This window comes from Sinocyclocheilus grahami, unplaced genomic scaffold (assembly GCF_001515645.1).
Source record: "Sinocyclocheilus grahami isolate Dianchi unplaced genomic scaffold, SAMN03320097.WGS_v1.1 scaffold207.1, whole genome shotgun sequence".
NCBI lineage: Eukaryota > Metazoa > Chordata > Actinopteri > Cypriniformes > Cyprinidae > Sinocyclocheilus > Sinocyclocheilus grahami.
This window is the reverse complement of record NW_015505386.1, coordinates 600,992-619,067: the sequence shown is the minus strand read 5'-3', so window position 1 is coordinate 619,067 and position 18,076 is coordinate 600,992. Positions and strand designations below refer to the sequence as shown.

Here is an 18,076-nt window from a genome sequence, read left to right as displayed (position 1 = left end):
TCTGAAGAAGAAGAGTCAGAGGAAGGAGAAGACACGGAGGAGGATGAGGAGCTGGTCAGAGAGGATGGAGCCAAAGCCTCTCAGGAGGGACCCAAGATAGCTTCAGTTTCTCAGGTGGGAATTGAGCAACAAAACTCATGAGCCAATGGAAAAATGATCTCATCCATTCTTGTCAGTTATTTCCTGAATTTTTTGGGGCCAAACGGCTTGTTCACTGAATCTGTGAACAAGTACAGTAACGTCTACACATTACATTCCCCTGTTAATTTGTTCATTTTTCATTCAAAAGCCTCTTGAAGAAGAACAGGAGTCTGAGGAGTCACCAGAGGGCGAAGGTGAAGAGGAAGGGGATGAATCAGACATGGTGAGTCCCCAAACATTCTCTAACATAGAGTATCAGAAAACACAGTGTATAACCTAGAGTCATTTGGATAAAATGCTTTGAGATCAGTGAGTTTCACAGATTTGATTTGAGGTTTCTGAGATAATGCTTTGTTTCAGTTTGTGGACTGTAAGTTTCTTCTGTCCTCCTCAGAGTTCAGAGTCCAGTTTGAAAAAGAAATGGAAAAAGAAAGTCAAGGGGGACCACGCCTGGCTCCGACCATCAAGGAAACGCAAGAGGAAATCGAAAGCGAAAACAGAAGGACTTTCAGGTACAGTAAATGTTAAAATCCATGCTTTCCTCAAATATCTGCTGTAGGGCAACAACTCGGCTGTTAATGAGTTTCATTTACAAATCTCATTATGTCTGTTCCATCATAACTCCAGGAATGGAGTCCCAGTCTCAATCTGAGAGCCAGAGCTCCCCATCAGCCCATTCCAAAAGCCTCTTGAAGAAGAACAGGAGTCTGAGGAGTCACCAGAGGGCGAAGGTGAAGAGGAAGGGGATGAATCAGACATGGTGAGTCCCCAAACATTCTCTAACATAGAGTATCAGAAAACACAGTGTATAACCTAGAGTCATTTGGATAAAATGCTTTGAGATCAGTGAGTTTCACAGATTTGATTTGAGGTTTCTGAGATAATGCTTTGTTTCAGTTTGTGGACTGTAAGTTTCTTCTGTCCTCCTCAGAGTTCAGAGTCCAGTTTGAAAAAGAAATGGAAAAAGAAAGTCAAGGGGGACCACGCCTGGCTCCGACCATCAAGGAAACGCAAGAGGAAATCGAAAGCGAAAACAGAAGGACTTTCAGGTACAGTAAATGTTCAAATCCATGCTTTCCTCAAATATCTGCTGTAGGGCAACAACTCGGCTGTTAATGAGTTTCATTTACAAATCTCATTATGTCTGTTCCATCATAACTCCAGGAATGGAGTCCCAGTCTCAATCTGAGAGCCAGAGCTCCCCATCAGCCCCTTTTGACAACAGGAAAGAGTATAAAGAAGTCCCACTAGACTCCCTCAATCTAGCGGCACAGGAAGCCTTACGGTCATCTCAGAGTACAGGTGAAATTAAATCCCTTGGCATATTGGTTAGATTATTATTATTATAAGAATATTTTGCTATTTAACTTGGGAAAGCATTGAATGATGCAATGGTTTGCTTTTTGACTGAATGAGGAAATGCAAAGTGGAGTCTGTTTCTTGTTAAATACTATATAAATTTGTCTTCTATTCAAGCTGCAGTTTGTTAATTTCTTTAAATCAAGTCGAGTTTTTGCTAGTTGAAATTGGCTACTTTATCTGCTTACAAATCAAATTTGTGTCAGACTATTCCATTTGATTGGGTTCGAGCTCAGCATCTTGAAAGACGCATTTGTGGAAAGTTCAGAGCTTGATTACTGCAAGGCCTTTGTGGTGGCCTCCATCTTGGATAAAATTAGTCATCAAGACTCAACTGATATTGTGCCCCCTGGTGGTCATGTCTGTTGAAGAGTAATCCTGAAGCAGTGTGTGCTATCTGTGCAATGTTTATCATCGATATACATCTCATTATGAAGTAACATTGATTTCCTGCCATTGGTTTCCAAAATGATGGTCTTTCAGCTCTTTCATGATTATTAGAGTCTTACAGATGGTGTTTCTCAGCTGTTTCAGGGTCAGTGGAGAGCACAGACGCTGACATGGTGCAGGAACTGCCCCTTTGCAGCTGTCGAATGGAGATGCCCAAGAGCCGAGAGATTCTGACGCTTGCGGACAGGAAGTGTATGGCGACTGAGAGCATTGATGGTCAGGTGAGATGGTTACCCTTGTGAATATATAGAGCAGTCATGGTGACAGTGATTGCATTTTCAGGAATACATTATCTCAACTCTGGCCCTTGACGGCTTTGAGATCTCGAGGTCCTCATTTTCTGATCCAGCTAACCTGCCTTTCTAGTAATCCTGAATATTTTTATTGGCTTGTTCAAGTGTGTTTGATTGTGCTTTGAGCTAAACTCTGCAGAAAACTGGACCCTGAAGGCCAGAGTTAAGAGCACCTGCTATATACAATCTGAATATGGGTACCAATTTTTGAAATGAAATGAGGTGAATAATTCGGTTCAGTACTTAAGGTCCTAGGATTCATCTAACCGCTGAATACTTGGCATATTTTTCTGTAATGTCTTATTTCATGCTACAATACACGTTTTACTCTTTTTAAAAGTCGAGGTTCTGAACTCTATTCTAATTGGTTCCCTGTTGTTCCGGGGGTAGCTGAGCCGTTGTCAGAGTGCAGTGCTGAAGCACGAGATGATGAGGCCTTCAAACTCTGTCCAACTGCTGGTTCTGTGTGAGGACCATCGCACGGGCATGGTCAAACATCAGTGCTGCCCAGGCTGTGGCTTCTTTTGCAGAGCCGTGAGTCTTTGGCTTTACCCAAGCGAACGTTTTTAGGTCTTTGATTGGGTTTCAGCATGACAAGCCAATGGCCAAGAAATTCTTGACTGAGTGCATGTGTCTGAAAAAGCTCCAGAGTTTTTACTTCAGCCACATTTGAGCAAAACACTCAAAGGTATTTCATGTGGCCATCGTGTAGGGTGTCTTCATGGAGTGTCAGCCAGAGGTGAACATCTCCCACCGGTTTCATCGAGCCTGTGCCTCGGTGCTCAACGGTCAGAGCTTTTGTCCACACTGCGGAGAGGAGGTCAGCAAAGCGAAAGAGGTCACCATTGCCAAGGCCGATACGACGTCTACTGTGCCTCTCACCCACGGCCCCTGCACGCCCAGCACCTCAGAGGGCAAAGCGGACACTACCACTGGAGGGTATGGGCAAACTGTTTAATTTATGTACCTATGTAGGACATTCTGGATCAGCATTTTTGTTTAGTTTCTCCAACTTTTGGATTGTAATTGTTTTGTTGGTCATTAAAGGTCCACTCGGCTCTCTGTTCTTGGAGAGGGCAAAGCAGATAGCACCTTACCCAGACCTACACAGTCACAGGACACATCTGTGTCCCCTTTGGACTTGAAAACTGGGCCTTTTGGAGCTGAATTTGGAAATGGACTTCCACCAGGACCACCTAAAGAAACTCTGGAAAGTGTCCTGCTGGCTCTAGATGCAGAGAAGTAAGGAAACCAATTATGGCCTTTGATTTAGCCATATTATCCATACTAACATGGGGTTCAATCATTATGAACTCTTTATGAACATTATCAACTCTTCATTTTTTCTCCAAGACCCAAAAAGCTTCGATTTCACCCAAAACAGCTGTATATTTCTGCCAAACAAGGAGAGCTGCAGAAGGTCCTACTGATGTTGGGTAAGAGAGAGGAATAAGGTTGTTGTCTTATTCATGGTTGTCTGCGTTGTGCTGGAAACCTCCTTTCTCATTCTCAGTGGATGGGATAGACCCTAACTTTCAAATGGAGAGCCAAAACAAACGCACACCGCTCCATGTAGCAGCTGAAGCAGGTCATCAGGAAGTCTGCCATATGCTGGTCCAGGTGAGGGCAAATTGCTATTGAACTAGTATCAACTTCACCATTTTCATCAAAATGCCTCAACCTGTATGACTTTATTTCTTCTTTGAAACACAAAAGAGAACTCTGTAATAATTATCAGATCTCATTTGCATATACTATTGTGACTTATCAAGATGTGTCACAGCTAGTTTAACCTCAGTGACTTTGTTGTCATTAAAATCAATGATCTTATTCCTCAGGCTGGTGCAAACCTTGACATGTGTGATGAGGACCAGCGGACGCCCCTTATGGAGGCCTGTGAGAATGATAATCTTGACACAGTGCGCTATCTTCTGAGAGCTGGAGCCATCGTCTCTCACAAGGTCAGCAGCCACGAGCAAGAGGGTTGATAAGCCAGTCTGTTTAGTACAACATTCTGTAATCAAATGCTTTTTGATGAACATTCGCTCTGTTTGAAGACTGATCACATCCTGTTTCCTTTTCTTTTCAGGATGTTGAGGGTTCAACATGTCTCCATCTTGCTGCTAAGACTGGGCATTTCGGCATTGTACAACATTTGCTGTCTACAGGAATTGTAGATATTAACTGCCAGGTTTCGACCTTCTGTTACAGTTAACATTTGTAAAAATATTTTGAGAATGTGAGATGGTTTTTGGGGATTTCCATCATTTGAGTCATTAGACTCTGCCAATTTTTTGCCCCACTGTATCTCAGGAATTTCACAAAATAACTACACCAATAGTCCTCAAATGTTACAAGTCATGTTAATGATGCCCTCCCAATTTTTTTTTTTTTTTGTAGATTTTTTTTTTCTTTTTGGTCATTTAAAAAATTCCACAGTAGAAAATACCTTATTGCATTTTTCTTTGGCTTTTGATAACCATAACAAAATAACTTTTCCATTTAAAAAGTTTTATCTTAACCTTAAAGCTTTATAATTATTATTATTATTATTATTATTTAATGATTGATTTAATGAAGGTATATACCAGTAGTTCTCAACTCAAGGGCCTCAAGATGACTTAAAAATGATTTGCATTTAATTTGCATTTAATTATTTTTTTTAAATGTGGTTTCTAGACCTGGAAAAGCCATGCAAATTAATAAAATCTTAAAACGCCATGGGCATTTTTGTAATCCATATACATTATTCAAGTTATTCCAAACTTTACTATTATAGTATTTTATTGCATAGAAATTGTGAGTAAATGGTACTAATGGTGCTTTCAATATGGTTGTGAACAATAGGAGCCATTGGAGTCAAAAAGATTGACATGTAGTTGTATTTCTTGTTCCAGGATGATGGAGGTTGGACAGCCATGATTTGGGCCACGGAGTACAAACATGTAGACCAAGTAAAACTCTTGCTCTCCAAAGGGGCTGATATCAACATCCGAGACAAGGTCTGTGTGCTGTGTTTTGTATTCTGGAAACTGCAATTTAATATATCAAAATTGCATCTGCAGTTTTAGAATATTTTGTAGTCTACTTTCTGTCCTAATTTCAGTTTTTACATAGGTTTATATGACGAAGACTTTTGAAAATGCAGTGTATTTGATCTATTACAATCAAAGTTAATAAAGTCAACTTTGATTCTAGGAGGAAAATATCTGTCTGCACTGGGCAGCATTCTCTGGCTGTGTGGAGATAGCTGAGATCCTGCTGGATGCCAAGTGTGATCTCAAAGCCATCAACATCCATGGAGACTCACCGTTGCACATAGCGTCACGGGAGAGCCGGCTCGACTGTATGAAGTGAGTAAACCTCCACTAGGTTTTATCGATCCAGACTGCTTGATTGGGAAACTTCCTTTCAGTCTTACAGGTCTGTAGTGAGTGAGCTAGGCTTATTTACAACTTAGAGATGTCTGAGCATCCTCCTAGAAGATAACTGTACTGCAGGATTACACGCATATCCGATGTACTGCAGTCTAATCAGGTGCTTGTGTTGATCCTAATCAGCTTAAAGCTGCATTTTTTTATTGGAGACTGGATCAATGTCATGTAGATTTATTGGAGCTGGACTCTAGCAATAAAGGCTTGCTCTCATCATTTCCTGGACAAATTTTATTATTGATCCGTTGGCAGAGAGTTATAGTGATTGGTTGGAGTCCTGAATGTAATATTGCAACAGGAGATGATGGATTACAAATATGTTTTTTATCCTTAGTTGGTTTGTTTCAGGTCCACCTCTGAATCAAAACAATACCTTTAAAGTGAGGATGAAAATGTGTCTTAAGACAAAAACATATATTTTTTGGGAAAATAGTATAGTTTACATGTTGTTGTTGTTGTTTTAGTAGTTATAGTAGTAGGGGTGGGCACATCAAATGGTAATTTAGTTCTTAAAGGATTAGTTAAGTCACCCAAAAATAAAAATTAGCCTGTGTTTTACTCACCCTCGAGTCATCCAGAGCCGGCTCGACTGTATGAAGTGAGTAAACCTCCACTAGGTTTTATCGATCCAGACTGCTTGATTGGGAAACTTCCTTTCAGTCTTACAGGTCTGTAGTGAGTGAGCTAGGCTTATTTACAACTTAGAGACGTCTGAGCATCCTCCTAGAAGATAACTGTACTGCAGGATTACACGCATATCCGATGTACTGCAGTCTAATCAGGTGCTTGTGTTGATCCTAATCAGCTTAAAGCTGCATTTTTTTATTGGAGACTGGATCAATGTCATGTAGATTTATTGGAGCTGGACTCTAGCAATAAAGGCTTGCTCTCATCATTTCCTGGACAAATTTTATTATTGATCCGTTGGCAGAGAGTTATAGTGATTGGTTGAAGTCCTGAATGTAATATTGCAACAGGAGATGATGGATTACAAATGTTTTTTATCCTTAGTTGGTTTGATTCAGGTCCACCTCTGAATCAAAACAATACCTTTAAAGTGAGGATGAAAATGTGTCTAAGACAAAAACATATATTTTTTTGGAAAATAGTATAGTTTACATGTTGTTGTTGTTGTTTTAGTAGTTACAGTAGTAGGGGTGGGCACATCAAATGGTAATTTAGTTCTTAAAGGATTAGTTAAGTCACCCAAAAATAAAAATTAGCCTGTGTTTTACTCACCCTCGAGTCATCCTAGGTGTATATGACTTTCTTCTTTCAGACAAATCCAATTGGAGTTATATTAAAAATTGTCCTGGCTATTCCAAGTGTTATTATTGCAGTGGGTGGGTGTTTGTCTTTAACAGTCCAAAACACGGTAAATAAAGCGCGCGCATCCATAGCAAAATGTGCCTCACACGGCTCCGGGGCATGAATAAATGCCTACTGTAACGATTCCATGCATTTTTGTAAGAAAAATATCCATATTTAAAATGTAATAAACACGTTTCTCTCACTTCTGCTTACACGGAAGCTGTTCCGACAGATGACGTAGGCTCTGAGATATGCTAGTCTCACGAGTTTGTTTACAGGAGCAAAAGAAGCAAAGTTTTCTTACATTAGCAAAGTCTCCTCTTGGCTTATATCCGACATTTTTCTTTACAAATCCTCAGTTTGTACTTTTGTTTTGTTCTCTCTCCGCGTTCGTCACTTATCACGCAACGCCGACGTCCCGAACTGCTTCCACGTATGACAGATGGCGGAAGTGATAGAAAAGTGTTTATTACATTTGAAATATGGATATTTTTCTTAGAAAAACGCATAGATTCGCTACAGGAGGCCTTTTTCAAAGAGATAAAATCTTTCAGTACTTTTGACTAAGTCACTTGTAACTTTAATTAGAAGAAATTTGTATTTAGTCTACACAGTAAAGAATATGCAGTGTTTTTATACATTTGATTACTTTATATAATCAATGTTTGTAGCATTTATTATTCTACTGTAATTTTTTTGTCCTATTGCTTGTAATAAGTTTCTTATTCTTATTTAATCACTGTTTTGTCTTCACTGAGCTTGTTTTTTTTTCTTCTTTTTTCTTTTTTAATTTAGAAAATTAAAGTATTAGTATTAGTGTTTTGTGATATTGACAATAGTGACTAGAATTTTTTTTATCAAAAATGTTTTTTGATAAAAAATATATATACTATATTGTGCTATATATCGTTACCGTAAAATAAAATTACTCATTTTGTGATCATATCGCTCACCCCTAAGTAGTGGTAATAATAATAAAAATAGTTTTTTTCGTTTTGTTTGTCCTAACCTTCAAGAATGCATCTTTTGTAGCTTGTTTCTGTCGCGTGGTGCTGACATAAGCCTCAAGAACAAAGAGGGAGAGACGCCCATGGATTGCTGCAGCCAGAACTCGAAGGTTTGGAATGCCCTTCAAGCCAGCAAAAAGCAGAGAGAAGCTAACAGCAACCAGACTGACCCAGTAGAGAAGCTTCTCAACAGGTAGATTCACTTAATTCATATCTCACTGTCTACACCAGAACTAAGTCCTAAATTAGTCTATAAATGACTGTGTAATTATGTTTAGGGACATCGCCAGAGGCTACGAGAAAGTCCCCATCCCGTGTGTGAATGCAGTGGATAGCGAACCCTGTCCTGACAACTACAAATATGTCCCTGATAGCTGTGTGACATCCCCGATGAACATTGACAAAAATATCACCCACTTGCAGGTAAACAAGCGGAAGTATTTTTTTTTATTGTAACACTTTTCAATTCTCATTGATTAATTGTTTTAGCAATGTAGACAAATATGAGTTGGCTGGTTAGCGAAGACAAAACTTTAAATGAGTAATGTATTCCTTTAAACTAAGGAAGAAGATGTATAACGGTGTTATTTCATTCCACAGTACTGCGTCTGTAAAGACGATTGCTCCTCTGCTAGCTGCATGTGTGGCCAACTCAGCCTGCGCTGCTGGTATGATAAAGTAAGTCAATATCTGAGCACTTCCATTCTTAGAATCTAATAACTAAGCTGTTAGGGATGTTATATGTGTAAATTTTGGTAATTCTGAAGCACAGTTACATGAATTACTAGCTCTAACCTGTTGTTAATATCATTTGATTTGGCAAACATCTCCACCTAGAGGTGGAACTAGCTAAATACAAGACAGTGTGAGATGGTCTAGGCAAAATTATTAGTGTCGCTAAATCAAATATCACTATTACTAAAGCCCACACTTTAGAGGTAGGTGTTTGTTAATTATATTTTAAGTATTAAACTACCTTACCATAATATTAATATCTTTGTCTAAGCAATAAAACAGAAAAATAATAGGCGACCTGAGCATTATCTATGAACAATAACATCATAAAGACTTTTTTGTTTTAGGCCAGTAAGTAGCTATGTAGAAACCACCCAGAACACACTAGAAACTGCATAACAATGCCATGAAAACCACTCAAAATAATTAGCATCATGGTGGCAACTTATGAATGCAGAGCAATACTGACTTTTTTATTTTTTATTTTTTTTTATTTTGTTGCAATATGTTTTTTAGTATTAGAGTTCAAATGCTTTGTGTTTGTGGTGTCAGGAGAGCCGTCTGCTGCCTGAGTTCTGCAATGAGGAGCCACCTCTTATATTTGAGTGCAACCATGCCTGCTCCTGCTGGAGAACCTGCAAAAACCGTGTGGTACAGAACGGACTGAGGTACCTCACTTCCACATACATTTTGGATGATTAAACCCCCTTTTCAACAGCTGTCAAATTAAACAATATTAACACATGTATTAAAATGTGACATCAGTGTGGTGGTTTTTCTTTTTATTAGGTTTTTCTTTATGTAGATTTTATTTTTTCATTAAAAACGAGATGTGTCAATAAAATAACTGCAGTTAATCTCATGATATTCATTCTTGTGTATTTAAAGTTTGTCATCCCTTAAAAAAAATGTTTTCCTAATCATATTTTGGTGTACCTTTGCAGCTCCCTGGAGATATAGATTTTAGTTTGTAAACTCCTTATCTAGAGAATAGGCAGGGTGACTGATAGTTGATATTATATATTATATATATATAAAATGAACACAAAATCCCGAAGTTTATTTTACAAAAAATTCAGGAATATTTGACTAAAAATGAGTAATATTTTAAACTGGAAATGTGCACTCCAAAAATAATGCAAAATAGTTAAAAAATCAGTCTGACCCAACCCTTTAGTATTCATATATACTTCATATATTAATTGTATTGTAGTACTGTATATGATCTGGATTGAGTGGTATCCTCTTAAATTATTTCTTAGGATAAGACTGCAGTTGTTCAGGACGCAGATGATGGGATGGGGTGTCAAGACGTTACAGGATATCCCGCAAGGAACGTTTGTTTGCGAGTGAGTTTCTTATGATGTTTCTAAAGGTCATTGAGGCCTGTGTTATATCTTCCTGTCTCAGTCTAACTGTGTGTGTGTCTGTGCAGATGTTTGTTTAGGTGTGTATGTATGGATATGTTTGTGTGCTTAGTGTGTTTGTACCCTAATGTCTCATTTCCTTCCAACAGATACGTGGGTGAGATCATTTCTGACACCGAAGCAGATGTCAGAGAGAATGACTCCTATCTTTTTAGTCTGGACAGTAAGGTATCGCCATTTTAGGATGACTCCCCACATTACCTTTCCTGTCTGCTCCTGTCAGTAGTGGATTACCTGCAAAGCAAATTATCTGATTATCTGAAGCAAATTTCACCTATATATATCCTTTAGATGACCCTGGTCAGCACAGAATAATGATTTATTTGGCTGTACCATGATACTTTTGGTAATAGTATTTTAGACCTTCAATAGTCTTGCAAAGACAGATGTTGGACTCTTGGCATAAAATCTGGGCTGCAGTGCTTATTCTGATTTCTGAACGATCACGTGACTGAAGACTGGAGTAATGATGCTGAAAATTTAGCTTTGATCACAGGAATAAATTACATTTTAAGATATATTCAAATAGAAAGCAGTTATTTTAAATAGTAAAAATATTTATTTTGCTGTATTTTGGATCAAATAAATGCAGGCTTGTTGAGCAGAAGAGAATTATTTAAAAAAAAAACATTAAAAATCTCGGTAACACTTTACAATAAGTTTCATTAATTAACTACATTAGTTAACATGAACTAATAATGAACTGCACTTATACAGCGTTTATTAATCTTTGTTAATGTTAATTTCAACATTTACTAATACATTATTAAAATCTTGTTAACATTAGTTAATGCACTGTGAACTAACAATGAACATCTGTATTTTTATTAACTAACGTTAGCGTAGATTAGTAAATACAGTAACAAATGTATTGCTCATTGTTAGTTCATGTTAGTTAATACATTAACTAATGAACCTTATTGTAAAGTGTTACCAAAATCTTAATGTTCAAAAACTTTTGACTGGTACTGTACCAGGTAGTGTGTAATATATGTATATATGTGATTGATAGATAGATAGATTATATATAATAATATTAATACTTATTATTAAATGACACTGATATTAATTACTTAAATTCCAAATGGATGCATTAAATTGATGAAAAGGGACTTTATTTTTTTATTATTTCAAATACATGCTGTTTCAAATAAACTTTCTGTTCATTAAAGAATCCTAAAAAAACATAAGAAATGTTATTTGAGCACCAAATCAGCATATTAGAATGATTTCTGACTGATCATGTAACACTGGAGACTGGCTGCTATAAATTCAGCTTTACCATTACAGGAATAAATTACAATTTATGATATATTGAAACAGAAAAGAGTTCTTTTAAATTGTAATAATATTTCACAATATTATGTTTTGTTTTGTTGTTGTTTTTTCATACCAATTTTACCAAAAATATTATATATCATTGTTTTTCTTTACATTTTTATTGTTGAGCACTGCTGAATAAATCTCACTTCCCATTCTCTTCAGTCTGACATCACTCTACAAACTCCTCAATTTATTTTCTGTTGCTGCTGTTGCAGGTGGGTGATATGTACTGCGTTGATGCACGTTTCTACGGCAACATTAGCCGCTTCATAAACCATCACTGTGAGCCGAATCTGTTCCCCTGTCGAGTGTTCACCTCTCACCAGGACCTCAGATTTCCTCACATCGCGTTCTTCGCCTGCAAGAACATCAGTGCCGGAGACGAACTTGGGTCTGATTCACATTATTATCCATTTACTTGCTAATTCTCAATTTAGATTGACTCCATATGTTAGTCTCCATCATGCACTTCACAAAAGCATTCGTTGATGCTCATTTATTTTTTATTAGAACAGAAAATGAGAACTTCTCTCCCTTTCTCAGGTTTGATTATGGTCGTCACTTCTGGGACGTAAAAGGGAAGCTGTTCAGCTGCCAGTGTGGCTCATCCAAATGCAAGCACTCAGGTGCCACCATCGCCCAGAGACAGGCAGACAGTACTCCAGGAGACCAGCAGCCCAGCGCCCTGCCCGATACTAGCTCGTCCACCCCATCCAGCCCCAGCTAAGCCCATCTTTCTAGCATAAAACATCCAGTTCTCCTACTTCTACCAGCCTGTCACCTCCCATCACCAGCACAGGCACACCTCTGCCATCTCTAATCAGCTCCGGTTACCAACCCGGGCCACTTGATGCTACACCCACAGTGCCATGCTTAGCTCTGGTGGTCTGAAAGCCTGATTGGTTGAAGCAGTTTAGGGGTTTAAAGTCTTGAAGGTGAGAGGTGCACAACTGGTTTTTCAGGTGTTCGGTATGCACATTTTGTATAGGTTTTTATTGTCAGGCAGCCCCTTTGGACCACAATCTTGTTTGACATCTTCAAAAGAGCTCAAAGTGGAGTTTTTTTTTCTCTTTTAATGGAAATTAATGGGTTTTGCAACAGGCTTCCTTTGAAAACTACCTAATTCTTGTCGCACAATGTGTTCTCCTGCCCGACTCGATCTTCTGCGTCATTTCTTGTCATCTTTTATGAACTGTATTCTTCGAAGTTTTACTTTACCAGTCAAGGTCAGCAAAAACTGAACGATCGATTCCCAAATCCAAAATGAGTTTCAAATAATGTTCATTTATGCATCTGTTTGTTTCACTTTTCTTCTGATTTGAGTTTTTGTACATTCACGGAATATGCAGAAAATGATGTAAAGGTATTCAAAGACCAACCTCTTCTGTTTTTTCTTTCCCACTAGCCCTTTCGGAGTCCTTCAGTGGGCTGTATTAACTTGGGATGAGCTGTAGGCTAGCAGTCATTGGACGTTAGCGCGCGTCCTCTGATTGGTTCACAGACGCAGGACGTCATGTCAGTGCTACCAAAATCATGAAAAGGCCTCTGAACAGGACATTTTTGGCCTATATATTCAGCCCAGTTCTTGAGTATAAATGCGTTTTAATGGCGAATCGCCACTGGAAGTGCAAATTAATCCTGTACGAGTCTAAAAACAAGCCCTATGGGTTATTTCCTGCATGTTACAGGCCTGGATAGACACGGCGGTTGTTAAATGCATATTACTTGCACCCCCATCAATGCAAATGAAAACTGTAAAATATTTCTGTATGTACTTTTGGTCACAATGATGGAACCTATTAGCATGCTTTTGAGACCCGTGCTCTTGGAATAGGACTGGAACGTTTCGCTCTGGTGGAATGAAATGCGGTCGGGTGTAGGAAAACGCAAATGGTGCTGAAAAAGGTTTTTGTTATGTTTATTTTTTTATTACTCACTAAGTGAATACATTTTGTAAAAAAACGATGAAGAAGCAAGTGTTTCTTTTTTTTTTTCATTTGTATTTTTAAATTGGCCTCTGTTTTTTCTAACTGTAGTTTGACATAGCCTGTATCAATTTTGTTCCATAAGTTCATGTTGATGGTGAAACTATTACAGTCTTTTTAAGTGTTGATAGTGTAGTCATGTCCTTTGTGCAAATCCAGACATAGAGAAACAAAACACTGCAAACTGGGGGGGGGGGGGGGGGAGAAAACTGTAACATATTTCTGGACAGTGAAACATGATGCACAATCTTACTGGTTGTGTTTTTCTTTTTCAATAAATTTACTACTAATAAAAGAGAAACATCTCTGTCACTATTATGCAAAAATAACCAAGGACGATGCAAATCTGACATGAACATCATCCCATAACACTTCTTTGAGGAAGCAGATCAGTCACTTTTTTTTTTTTACACTTTAAACCCATGTGGCCATAAATGAGACCAAAGGAGTTTTGTGATGCAAAGCAGGAAGCCTTTTGATTATTTATCAAGAAGTGTTTTTTTTTTAGTTTTATAAACTTTGATTACTCTCTTCCTGATTACTTGAGTTACTTGGTTGTAAATGATCCAATGAACTGTGAGCTGATGATTGAGGCCCTCTGACTTGGCGATAAAGGCTTTTAACTAATGAGACAGGAAACATGCGCCTTTCCGCATTCCACAGCTGCAAACTTTAAAATCTGAGTATGTCTCACTCTTACAGCGGTCAGCACGATTATGAGGATCACGCATTGTGGATACACTGTGTTATGGCTGAGAAACCGGATCGTGAAAATTCCTAGAGCTGCACGAGGTTAACAAGTAGACAGGGCCATGATGAGATCAGCACAGCGTAACTCGGACTGGAAAGAGAGAAAATCCACTGTTATCTATGGTAGGATTTTCTTTGGGTTTGTCTTTCGAGGTTGCTGTGTCATTAACTGGGTTGTGGATTGTTATTCATCTCTATCACAGTGAACTCTTCACTTATTTTAATGATAGATGATGATGTAAATGACTTGCTTTAGTGACATTTAGTGGCATTTAGGTTTAGTGACATTAAATGATGAGCTGAGACTGAATGTCTTTTTGTGGGCGAATCTCACAAAAACATGTCCATGTTCCATTACTATGGAAGCTTGTTTCCGCAACGGGATAACAGAATAAATAAAAAAGGTAATTCCAACCTTTTTTATCACAATTCTGACTTTTTTTTACTTGCAATTCAGAGTTTACATCCCACAATATCAGAGTTTACACCTCAAAATGTCAAATTCTATTCTGGCTATTTTCTCTTAATTCTTGGTTTACATCTCACAAAAAGGATAAACAATTAAAAAAGTAATTGTGACTTTCTATCTCTCAATTATTCTGCATTTATGGTCTCAATTCTGAGGATAAACATTCTGAATTGAGATATAACCTCATAATTATGAGAAGAAAAGTCTGAAATGTGCTCATTTTCATCCTGTGGCGAAACAGGCTTGCATAAATTTCAAATTCCAAAAACGACAATTTTTTTTTCATTCCTATTTTTCTCAATGTTATTAATAACAATAATTTATTTTTTATTACTAAAGAATTACTGCATACAATGAAAATACAATGAAAAAATACATTTTTGTATTTAAATCAATGTATGAATATAAACAGCAACTTGTACTATTAAGCTATGATGTACAATAGAAATGCAACAGACCAACAATCAGACAAACATCAGACAAATACATAATTTATAAATTAAGCTTTGTCATCAAAAGAAGAAATTACATTTTAAAACATTTAAATTGGTATATAATATTTCACAATATTAATGTTTTTACTTTTGATCAAATAAATGCAACTGTGGTGAGCATAACTTTGGTGTGTGTGTGTGTGTATGTATGTGTGTGTATATATATATATATATATATATATGTGTGTGTGTATTTGAATTAATTAATTTAATAGTTAATGCGGTCACACTTTATTTTAAGGTTCAATTCTCGCTATTAATAAACCATTAACTATGACTTTTGCCTCGATAAATTCCTAATTTGCTGCTTATTAATAGTAAGGTAGTTGTTAAGTTCAGGTGTTGGGTAGGATTAGAGATGTAGAATATGGTCATGCATAATATGTGCTTTAGAAGTACTAATAAATAGCAAATATGTTAATAGACATGCTAATAAGCAACAGTTTAAAAGTGAGAACTGGTTCCTATACTAAAGTGTTACCATAAATGCTATGTGATATTTACAGACCTTAAAATATGGATTAAGTATCCAAATAATTTTTGGGACCAGTGTAGTGTAAAAAGGAGAACATCATAATGCTGATGTTATCATGTCAACAGGAAAATATTCTTGAAAGATACAGAGATCCAAGAACAGTCCTGCGATTGAAAACTGATTTCCCTTGTACAGTATCTTCCACTTGGCAGCGTGTGTGTGCATGTCTTGAATCCTTTCCACTGTGGTGCCCTAGGGTGTTGTAGGATGGAGCTCTGGTATGCCACACATCCAGAGATTAGCTCAACAGCCTAGAGTCTGCCATGAGATTTTGTGCCTCAGGGTTTGGACTGGCTGCATGCACACAGAAAATCCTTCACACTTACTGACCGTAATGCCTTGAGCGTCACATCTGGACATGCTGGATACTTTTCTTTCAAGAATCTTTCCTTCTTTGGAGAGGTGGAGATGCCCTGGGTGGAGTCACGTTTTGTGGAGACCAAATATTAAGATCAGCTAATTGAATGTTTTAATTCATTGTAATTCTAACTGTAATGTTTTAAGTAAGATTTCAAACTAAACCTAAAAAGGTTTCAATATAATTAGCTAAATATAAAAACAACACCAAAAAATATTGTATCTAATATATAATAATAATATAAATATATAATGGCTTATTGCATAATGATGTATTATACAACATGATTTGAATCTGATACAAGGAGCATATTTCAAAATGTGACCTTGTAGTTGTGATTAATATCAAATTTGCTTATCTTGAATATGTCTTATTCATTTTTCCCCTTAACCTTCAAAACTATGAAAATGTGTATATGCGACCGAGAATATTATGCATTACAATAACTAAACAAAGGCACACGATGCAGCTTGATAATTTACTGACATGTCAACAATAGGCAACCAACAAATCGCTTATGCTTTTGTGTAATGATGCCACTTATTGAAGATTTGTATGTGCTAAAGTCAAAAATCTTTTAGGATTTAAATGTAGTAACAATGAAGAGCTTTTGCTTGGCGCTTTTCCTTCATTCTGATCAAATGGACGCTATTCAAACAACACGACAAACAGTTTTAAATATCATTCATTGATGATCAATTAAGACACCCTCCCCCTCACAGATGCAGCTTGATAATTTACTGACATGTCAACAATAGGCAACCAACAAATCGCTTGTGCTTTTGTGTAATGATGCCACTTATTGAAGATTTGTATGTGCTAAAGTAAAAAATCTTTTAGGATTTAAATGTAGTAACAATGAAGAGCTTTTGCTTGGCGCTTTTCCTTCATTCTGATCAAATGGACGCTATTCAAACAACACGACAAACAGTTTTAAATAAATATCATTCATTGATGATCAATTAAGACACCCTCCCCCTCACGCGCTCTCCAGCAGGTGGTCCTGCCTATAGGGCCGTTTGCGTCACGTGTGAGAGTCTCGCGCACCAGCGTCCACTCATTTGGCACCATTCGTACCGTGCGCGTCTCCAAGTGCAATTGTTGTGTGGAAGCGGAAAGCAAACCATTGCTAAAGAGAACAAACGTTTGCGCGTGCATCTGGAATACCTTAATTCGCGCTTTTGATTCCACCAACTCGCTTTTACCGTCTAGCGTGACGCGTAAGTGATGGTGCACATTTTGGTTTCGTGACCTGTCAGCTGGATCAGGTTGTGTTGTTGGATGGATGTGGCACGAATTGGATGGTTACACATTTTCCTTTGTTTGAAATGCACTCAACGGGAATGACATTTCTATGACAAGTTTCTATTTTGTGCAATTTTCTGAGCAATGGAGTGAGGCGAAGGCGCACTGGGAGCTGGTTAAAAGGGACTTTTATATTTTTATTTCACTTCACATAGACTGATGGGGACTCTAAGTGGTAACAGATGTCTGTACTGTAATGTGCACTCTTCATCATCTGTTTAATGCCAGTTTGGATTTGACCTGTTGGATATCTGCATCTCTAGGATGGCTCGCTTTGGAGACGATCTGCCCACCCGCTATGGAGGTCCAGCGGGCGCCGGGAGAGGGGGAGCCCGGGCAGGAGGTCCCTCGGGCGGTCAAAGAATGTACAAACAGTCGATGGCTCAGAGAGCCAGGACAATGGCTTTATATAATCCTAAACAAACCAAACAGAACTGCTTCACTGTCAACCGCTCTTTGTTCATCTTCAGTGAGGACAATGTCTTCAGGAAATACGCCAAAAGAATAACCGAATGGCCATATCCTTAATCCTCAAGATTTATGCAAAATGGATATAGATTCATGGCATCTCCACTTCTACATATGATCTCATTCTTGTTTAGAAAGCATATAAATACACGCTTTTAGATCTGGCAATGTCAAATGAACTGTTGCGTGCCGAAATTGTGATTGATACTGAAATGACTTTTGTTTTCACCTG

General features: G+C 37.7%; 2 protein-coding genes across 4 annotated transcripts in view; both read left to right on the top strand.

Moving 5' to 3' along the window:
- The first annotated feature begins 830 nt into the window (after positions 1 to 830).
- Positions 831 to 13,063, top strand: LOC107595675 (histone-lysine N-methyltransferase EHMT1-like). Of its 3 annotated transcripts, none has more exons than XM_016286161.1 (21): positions 831 to 901; positions 1,073 to 1,190; positions 1,306 to 1,443; positions 2,026 to 2,171; positions 2,634 to 2,777; positions 2,956 to 3,182; positions 3,291 to 3,485; positions 3,597 to 3,679; positions 3,757 to 3,863; positions 4,082 to 4,204; positions 4,333 to 4,416; positions 5,141 to 5,245; positions 5,442 to 5,596; positions 8,021 to 8,188; positions 8,274 to 8,418; positions 8,596 to 8,673; positions 9,283 to 9,398; positions 9,993 to 10,079; positions 10,247 to 10,325; positions 11,696 to 11,871; positions 12,024 to 13,063. In XM_016286161.1, exons 1-21 carry the CDS (start codon positions 899 to 901, stop codon positions 12,205 to 12,207), a joined length of 2,661 nt encoding a protein of 886 aa, XP_016141647.1. In that variant the 5' UTR covers positions 831 to 898; the 3' UTR covers positions 12,208 to 13,063. The 3 variants fall into 3 exon arrangements, with proteins under 3 accessions (XP_016141647.1, XP_016141646.1, XP_016141648.1); XM_016286160.1 differs by having other exon boundaries at positions 4,333 to 4,434; XM_016286162.1 differs by lacking the exon at positions 2,634 to 2,777 and having other exon boundaries at positions 4,333 to 4,434.
- A 4,083-nt stretch (positions 13,064 to 17,146) lies between these two features.
- LOC107595700 (voltage-dependent N-type calcium channel subunit alpha-1B-like) overlaps positions 17,147 to 18,076 on the top strand; it is a 132,879-nt gene continuing 131,949 nt past the window's right edge. The window contains exon 1 of the mRNA XM_016286194.1: positions 17,147 to 17,894. Coding sequence (XP_016141680.1) covers positions 17,641 to 17,894 — 254 coding nt within the window. The 5' untranslated portion in view covers positions 17,147 to 17,640. The remainder of the gene's footprint in view (positions 17,895 to 18,076) is intronic.

Bases quoted from the DNA above. Each gene is read 5' to 3' on its own strand.
- LOC107595675 (XM_016286160.1), top strand. The intron at 3,680-3,756 runs GTAAGAGAGAGG...TCTCATTCTCAG, and splicing joins GAAGGTCCTACTGATGTTGG to TGGATGGGATAGACCCTAAC. The intron at 8,674-9,282 runs GTAAGTCAATAT...TTGTGGTGTCAG, and splicing joins TGCGCTGCTGGTATGATAAA to GAGAGCCGTCTGCTGCCTGA.